This window comes from Aquarana catesbeiana, linkage group LG03 (assembly GCF_042186555.1).
Source record: "Aquarana catesbeiana isolate 2022-GZ linkage group LG03, ASM4218655v1, whole genome shotgun sequence".
In the NCBI taxonomy this organism is placed as follows: Eukaryota; Metazoa; Chordata; class Amphibia; order Anura; family Ranidae; genus Aquarana; species Aquarana catesbeiana.
In genome coordinates, this window is record NC_133326.1 from 730,066,664 (window position 1) to 730,075,611 (window position 8,948).

General features: G+C 39.9%; 1 protein-coding gene across 1 annotated transcript; it reads right to left on the reverse strand.

The window, feature by feature from the left end:
* Window positions 1-1,093: 1,093 nt before the first annotated feature.
* Window positions 1,094-5,923, reverse strand: LOC141133800 (E3 ubiquitin/ISG15 ligase TRIM25-like). Its single transcript, XM_073623357.1, has one exon. It carries the CDS (start codon window positions 5,568-5,570, stop codon window positions 3,918-3,920), a length of 1,653 nt encoding a protein of 550 aa, XP_073479458.1. The 5' UTR covers window positions 5,571-5,923; the 3' UTR covers window positions 1,094-3,917.
* Window positions 5,924-8,948: the final 3,025 nt, after the last annotated feature.

Below are 8,948 nucleotides of genomic sequence, written 5' to 3' on the forward strand. Positions count from 1 at the left end.
CATTATTTTATTTAGAAATGTAATTGTATTCTATGCATTAAGATAAAGAGCCTTCCGTGTGCAGCAGCCCCCCTCATCTCCCTAATACTTACCTGAGGTCCCTCTAGATCCAGCAATGTTGCAGGAGTGTCTCGCCCATCCGGACCTCCCCTCCTCATTGGCTGATACAGCAGCAGCGTAGTGCCATTGGCTCCTGCTACTGTCAATTAAAGTCAGCCAATGAGGAGAGAAAGAGGGCGGACCGGGCTTCGGCTCCATATCTGAATTGACACAGGAAGCTATAGCTCGGCTCGGGTGCCCCCATAGTAATCTGCTTGCTGTGGGGGTACTCAGCTGTAGGGAGGGGCCCGGAGGGGAGGGACCCTGAGAAGAGGAGGATCCGGGACGCTCTGTGCAAAACCATTACACAGAGCAGGTAAGTATAACACTAACACTTAACATCTACAACTGAGAAAAACTTTATTCACATTAACATCTTTCCAAATTCCTCCTCCATCACCGGGACACATCTAGTGATTATAAGATACACCATCACATGATACATTATATTAGGATCCATTATAAAAGTGATCACATAGAATTCTATTGGTGATCCATTCTATGGGGACACATTATAATGGGATAACATTCCAGTTCTAGTAATCATGCATTATTACAGTGATATCATTATATTAGTGATAAATCCCATTATTTCTTTCATTAGTAAATCTCGGGATAATTTCTTCATATATTTCCTCTGAGATTTTTCCATCGATTTTCATCTCTTTCTATTTATTTGTAGATCTATTATACATTTCTATTTCCTCACACAATAAAATAATCAATAGAATAAACTAATTGTAAATGTATTAATAATAAGGAATGAGACCCGTCTACACATTATAAACCGATAGATAGATAGATAGATAGATAGATAGATAGATAGATAGATAGATAGATAGATAGATAGATAGATAGATAGATAGATAGATAGATAGATTTGTTCCTAAAAGGCAAGTATGCCTCTATCTGTACTTTCCACATTGGGTCCCTCGGCAGCCATTTCTCTACTATGACATCACAGCTCAGACACAGACAATAAGTCATATTTCTCAGCTCTGGAACTCTATAAAGTACAATTCTTCACCGTCCCATCTCACTAGGTTGAACTTGATGGACTTGTGTCTTTTTTCAACCTCAACTACTATGTAACTATGTATGTAACTATACACAGTGCTCATCTACTGGGAGGAGCCATTAGAACAAATGCCCCGCCCATTCTATAGGTGATCCAAGAGCCATACACACCCACTTATACTTTTCTTTGTTGTTCCTCCATCTAAGTCCTCAATAAGTCCCCATTTTCCCGGGTATGAGGGATCATGTGATGTTCTCCCAACATGCAGTGATCAGACCTGAGCAGCCAATCACAGGACTTACATACTGTCACATGATGGAGGGGTGACATCATCAGTTCTCCGACATAACCCACCATGTATCTTACACAGGTGAGTACTCTGGGATCTGACATGGATTGATGGGGGGCTATGAAAGGGGATAGAAGTGGGTCGGGGGGAGGGGCTGTGACTGCCTTAAGTGAGCATGTAGCATTTAGTGCGATTTTACCGCATTTTTTGCCACAATTTGTGTTTTACATTTTTCTACCCAACAAAAAATTTTGCTAGATAAAAAGAGCATTAAAAAAACGCAAAACACAAAGCACGGCAAAAACGCGGTAAAATCACATGTTCAAAACACAAAAAGCACTGCAGAAACACTCAAAAGCAACAGACATAGATGTGAATTGAGCCAAAAAAAATCACACTTTTGACAATTGATACTCTTCAAAAATGCAGAGACACAAAAATGCATTGATATGAACGTGTTCCATAGGGATCCATGTTAAAAAAAAATGAAAAAAATGCATTGGCCTGAATGGAGCCTTCAACGCAAAAAGGTTTTTACTTTTTATGGTTCAATAGACTTCAATGGAGAAGCTGCAGAAAAGCATGTAGTGCATTTTTACAGCGTTTTTACTTCAATTTTGCCGCAATTTGCATTTTGAAATCTGCTCAAACAGCAAATTATCTAAAAAAAAAAAAAAAACCTGTGGAAAGCACAGCGAAAAGGAAGGCTGAAACGCAAACTGCATAGGTGTGAATGGAGCCTAATTCCCCGTACACACGATCGGAAATTCCGCCAGCAAAAATCGTATGTGAGCTTTTGGTCAGAAATTCCGACCGTGTGTTTGCTCCATCGGACTTTTGCTGGCGGAATTCCCACCAGCAAAAGATTGAGAGCAGGTTCTCTATTTTCCCATTGGAAAAAGTTCCTATCAGAAATTCCGTTTGTCTGTATGCAATTCGGACGCGCAAAAAACGACACATGCTCTGAAACAATGAACTTCATTTTCTCGGCTCGTTGCAGTGTTGTACGTCACCGCGTTCTTGGCGGTCGAAAGTTCAGAGAACTTTTGTGTGGCCGTGTGTATGCAAGGCAAGCTTGAGCGGAATTCCGTCGGAAAAACCATCCAAGTTTTTTCTGACGGAAATTTCGATCGTGTGTACGGAGCATTAGGCTGGGATGAGACTTGTGGGATGCGGGAACCAGTGCGATTCCTGTGCGGGTTCCCTCATCACACCTCAATCACCGGACGTTCACACTGACATCTGAGAACTGCTGCGGGGGGTCAATGGAAAGTTAATGACACGCCCAGATCGCTTCGCAGATCGCAGTGCAAACGCTGAAATGGCGCAGGAATCGGATTGTATAGATGTGACACCCAATGTGATCCGATTCCAGTGAGGACCAAAATAAGGGTCCGGCACCATTTTGGTGTGAATGTGATTTCAGTCACACAGTTTGTACGGTTGAATTCACATTACACAGGCATGACATGTGATCTGCACAGCAATGTGATCCCAGCCTTAGAGAGATTTCCTCTCACTTCCTGTCCTGGTGACAACAATACAAGGAGTGAGAGAAATCTGTACAGGGACACAGACATATAAAAATCTGACAGGGGCTCTAAACCTCCCCCTTCCTTATTATACTAAACATATCATTCTTATTTCAGTCTGTGTTCCTGTTGGAGAGTTCTCCTCATTTCCTGTCTAGATAAATGTTGTCACCTGGACAGGAAGTGAGGGGAAATCTCTGTAATGGAGCCCCAGATGGAAGAAAAAAACCTGACAGGGGATCTAATCCTGACCCACTCTGCCTAAAAACAGTCTGGGCTCTCTGATCACATTTTTTCTCTTCCAGTAATAAATCTCTAGATGACGTCTTCATAGATTTCCTCTCCGATTGTTCCATTTATTTCCATCTCTTTGTACTATAGATTGTATGGAGGGGGAGGGGCAGAGAGGAGAGGTGACCCCATCCTATCCCATCACAGTGACCCCACCCCCCCTCTATGTTTGCTCATGGCTGCCCCCCCCCCACAGAGGGACCACATGTGGGGGAGGGGCAGGAGGAGGAGGAGAAGGAGGAGGGGGAGGGGCAGAGAGGGGGAGGAGATGGCTGATGTCAAATACTGTGACAAATCACAGAAAGTATTATGTTAGATTGTCATGGGAGATAGATAGATAGATAGATAGATAGATAGATAGATAGATAGATAGATAGATAGATAGATAGATAGATAGATAGATAGATAGATAGATAGATAGATAGATAGATAGATAGATAGATAGATAGATATATAGATAGATAGATAGATAGATAGATAGATATCTCACTGACCAATAGGAACATGTTATTGTTACTCCAATAATTGGACAGATATTCTACCCAATCACAGCGATCAGTAAGAAATCTCACATTTATTTATAGTAGAAAAACTTTCAGGAAGCTCCGCCCACTGCTATATACTATTGGATAAATATTAAATGAATTCCCCTCGTTCATCTGACATCACCAGATTGTGGGCGGAGTTCTCACATCTCCCACCTCCCCCCACATATCTTTATACAACCTTCATATACCCATAACACAGCATGGAGGGGCTCAGTGAAGGTGGTGGTGAAGGTGTGGAGATGTCGGATCGGGTCACACAGATCATAAAAGGAGATCCGCCCGGCCTCATAATCCAGATATATCCTGACTCTGTTACTGGAGGGATTGGTGGGTAAGAGGATCTTATAACTGTCATGTATCACAGAATACTGATTATTATACCTGTCCAATCCCCAGGACTTCTTATTATTTCCAATCACTGACCCCACCCCTCTCCTCTCTATACTGGGGTAACACATCCCGACTCTCCATATATCTGATCCCCCGACATCCACATCCCAATAATGTCTCCCTGAGGAGAAACTCCGACTGCTCAACACCTGAGAACAATCCTGAAATCTCTCTGGTGTTTCTGGATGATTCTGCTCTATATCTGACTTGGATACAATTTTCCTGACATCTGATATCTGTAGATAATTATGAGCTGTGTTTCCATCCAGTAATATGTCTGCAGCTCCCTGTATATAGAAGTATACATTTACCTCTGTTATTATATCAGATAATGTGTGTAATGTGTGTGATATCCCATCCACATCCAGACCCCCTCCATCATGGAGGAGTTCCTCATGTCTCTCTCTGTCCTCATTATCTCCATCCTCAGTATCACACAAGTCACCTGTGTCTGATTCCTGTAAGACAGTCAGTGGATCCGTCACGTTACACAGCTCCTCAATGTGACGCAACTTCCTGGACAGCTCCTCCTTCTTTATTTCCAGATCCCGAATGGAGATGGAGATCCGCTCTGCCCTCCCGGAGATTTCCCTCAGGATTCTCTTCTCCAGGTCTTCCAGACGTCTCCTGAGATCTCTAAACAGGGCAGTGACTCTCTCGGTGTCACCAGCTGCTTCTTCTTCTACTTTCCTCCTGTGTTCCTGCAGACTCTGGACTCTTTCCTCCGTCTCCTCTCTCTTTGTCAGAAGATTCTGCAGAACATTCCTCAGTGTCTCCTTCTTCTTCTCAGAAGCCTCATCCAGTGACTCCATCTCATGTCCTTTATGTCCTCCAATCATACAACAAGAAATACAGATACAGGTCTCATCCTCAGTGCAGAAATACTTCAAAACTTCCTTATGGACGGAGCATTTCCTGCTCTCCATGGACAAGGTGGGGTCACATAAGATGTGTTCTGGGGACTTTTTGTGGACTCTCAGGTGTTTATCACACAGAGAAACCTCACAGAGCAGACAGGATCTAACAGCAGGTACAGGAGAGTCCACACAGTGAGTGCAGAAGACCCCGGACTCCTCCCGATCTGGGTGAGCAGACAGGAAAGTCTCTGCTATGTTACGTAGTTTCATGTTCTTCTGCAGTGCAGGCCGATCCGGAAACTTCTCTCTACATTCAGGACAGGAATATCCTCCAGACCCCCCCTGTGTATCCAGCACACGATCAATACAGACCCGGCAGAAGTTGTGACCACATCTCAGGTTTACAGGATCTGTATAAATGTTCAGACAGACGGAACATTCCAGCTCAGCTCTCAGATCACCAGACGCCATCGCTGACAGCAGAAGAGAAACGAAACTGAAAGTCTCTGACACCGGAGAGGAATGTGGATGGGGGAGGGGTGACATCCTCCTACACAGGGTGAGGCTGGATGAATATTATAGGACACGGAGATCAGAGTACAGAAGGGAGAAGATTAGTTTTGCAGTAGTAATAATAACTAGAAAAGCTACAATTTCTGGGGAAATTGTGAAAAGTGTTCTTGCCTCTACAACTGGAGTGGGCGGAGTAACTGGGTGGAGTGGGCGGAGTAACTGTTGTGTGGTTGGAGTGGGCGGAGTAACTGTGAAAAGTGTTAAAAAGCTTAATATTTTAAAAAGTATAAATAGTAGTAAAACAGTTGAAGTCCCATCATTAGCTGAAAGAGCTGAACATTTTTTTCAAAAATGATTTTGTTTTTGTTTTCAAAAATGAATTTTTTTTTTTTTCAAAAATGATTTTTTTTTTTCAAAAATGATTTTTTTTTTCAAAAATGATTTTTTTTTTCAAAAATGAATTTTTTTTTTTCAAAAATGATTTTTTTTTCAAAAATGATTTTTTTTTCAAAAATGATTTTTTTTTCTTATTTCAAAAATGATTTTTTTTTTCAAAAATGATTTTTTTTTTCAAAAATGAATTTTTTTTTTCAAAAATAATTTTTTTTTTCAAAATTGATTTTTTTTTGTTTCAAAAATGATTTTTTTTTTCAAAAATGATTTTTTTTTTCAAAAATGATTTTTTTTTTCAAAAATGATTTTTTTTTTCAAAAATGTTTTTTTTTTTTTCAAAAATGAATTTTTTTTTTTCAAAAATATTTTTTTTTTTTAAAAATGATAATTTTTTTTTTTCAAAAACGATTTTTTTTCCAAAAATGATTTTTTTTTTCAAAAATGATTTTTTTTTGTTTCAAAAATGATTTTTTTTTTTTCAAAAACGATTTTTTTTTTTTCAAAATTGATTTTTTTTTTTTTTTTCAAAAATGATTTTTTTTTTTTCAAAAATGATTTTTTTTTTTTCAAAAATGATTTTTTTTTTCAAAAATGAATTTTTTTTTCAAAAATGAATTTTTTTTTCAAAAATGATTTTTTTTTCAAAAATGAATTTTTTTTTTCAAAAATGATTTTTTTTTTTTCAAAAATGAATTTTTTTTTCAAAAATGATTTTTTTTTTCAAAATTGATTTTTTTTTTTCAAGATTGATTTTTTTTTTGTTTCAAAAATGATTTTTTTTTTTCAAAAATGATTATTTTTTTTTCAAAAATGAATTTTAATTTTTTTTTCAAAAATGAATTTTATTTTTTTTTTTCAAAAAGAATTTTTTTTTTCAAATATTATAATTTTTTTTTTCAAAAACGATTTTTTTTCAAAATTATTTTTTTTTTTTCAAAAATTATTATTTTTTTTTTTTCAAAAATTATTATTTTATTTTTTCAATAATATTTTTCTTTTTCATGGGGCGGTTGTTATAAAACATATCCAATAAAAACATTTAAAAAATCTAATTTCTTCATCAATTTAGACCAATATGTATTCTGCTACATATTTTTGGTGAAAAAAAATCCCAATAAGCGTATATTGATTTCTTTGCAGAAAAGTTAAAGTGTCTAAAAAACTATAAGAAAAATACTGGAATTTTTTTTTTATACTATTAATGACGGTGATCAGCGACTTATAACGGGACTGTGATATGAGTGAATCTGAAACTTTGTAGGAATCAGTGACACTAATACAGTGATTAGTGCTATAAATATGCACTGTCACTGTACTAATGACACTGGTTGGGAAGGGGTTAAACATCTTGGGCAATTAAAGGGTTAAATGTGTGCCTAGCCAGTGTTTTTGTGTGTACAGTGTGCTGCTTTTACTAAGGAATGTAATTTGCAGGGAAAAAAAACAGCACATCCCCCGCTGACAGGACAGAGCTCCTCATTGTTTACATAGATGGGGATCTGTCCTGTCGTCCTCCTCGCTGATCAGCGGGTGCCGGTGGTCATCTATTGGCTGGCACTCACTGATCAGCGGGTGCCGGTGGTCATCTATTGGCTGGCACTCTCTGATCAGCGGGTGCCGGTGGTCATCTATTGGTCGGCACCCACTGATCAGCTTGTGGTTTTAGTAATCACAGCACAAGCGGCGTGCGCACCCCCCATGTGCAGAATCCCGTACTCTCCGGTATCACCCCACTTTGTAGTATATTGGGGAGTAGATCTTGGACCTCCTTGCACAGGGTTCGGGGAATGTGACAGCACCGCTCCCTAATGAATGGAGCATGTCCTGTGTGGATCGGGTAGTCAGTGGTCTACTGTATGGTCTTATGGCTGCACCAGCTTTAATGAGAGGGTGTGCCCCCCAAATATCTTGTTTGTTTATTGTATGGATTCTGACCAAATCCTTTTGGGATAGGAGCCCCCTATTCCATCATTAAGTACCTCTCATTAGTGTCCACTTGTGTCATAGGTGGAGTCCTCAATATTCTCCCATTTAGAAGAGTGTAGCTCTCATGGTTCAGAGAAGTAGGATCTCCCAATCTATGGATAGTGTAGGACCCACTAATCATGGGGTACTTTGTCGCAGTAAGTGGGCTTAGCACTATATAGCATTATGGTGTGACCAAATCCCCATATTTTTGATGTATTTTTGAGAATGTTTAGGTGTTTTTAAACTAGCCGTGCTGGAGGTGAATGTTTTTTTGCATGTGTGCGCTGTAAAATTTTCTTCAGATGTGATGGTAGAGTCCTCTGTTGCCCATGGAATAAATTCCGAGGAGTATCGAAACATAGACCATGAGGTCCAGGTCTTGGAGAATTGTTCCTCTTTACCCGATTCCTGCGACAACATTCCTTCCAAGCTATTGATTCGGTCCACCTCAGTTGCCCATTCCCCCAGGGAAGGCATGTCCGTCAACCTCCAGTATCTGGGCAGAACCGTTCTAGATCCGGGAGTGCCGGGTTCATTCAGTGTAAAGTCGAGGGGCATCTGTACCAACGGGTCAACAACTTGAACCCTTTTATTGAGCTTTGGAGGCTAAGGATGTTTTGTGAGTCAGAATGAAGCTCTTTTGCCAGTCAATAGGTGAAATGGAGTGGCCCAAGTCTACCTTCCAGGCCTGTGTGTATGGGGGGAGGTCCGGATTAGAAACCATATGTATGAGAGAGTAGAGTTTAGAGACCACATGTGTGGGGGGGGGGTCGGCCTGAAGCAGCATGTTCTCTAAGTCTGTTAAATCATTAAGTATATCAGGCAAGGAAGGGAAGGTAGGAATGTAGGATATCACTTGTTGCCTCTGCAGCCAATGCGTCATGGTAAGGGGAGATGGGCTGGAGGGAGCGTCTTTCATCAGAGAAGATTCTGAACGAAGGACTTGGGCAAGTCGTCTGTAGTCCTCCTTTCTCCAAGGTCCAAAACTTTCCCCCTGTAGTGCCGGTGGAAAAGCCGGAGTCCCAAACAGAGGCGTCATGGGTCCCTTAA

What these genes read in the sequence shown, in the direction of transcription:
- LOC141133800 (XM_073623357.1), bottom strand. Translation starts at nt 5,570, where the DNA reads ATGTCACCCCTCCCCCATCCACATTCCTCTCCGGTGTCAGAGACTTTC.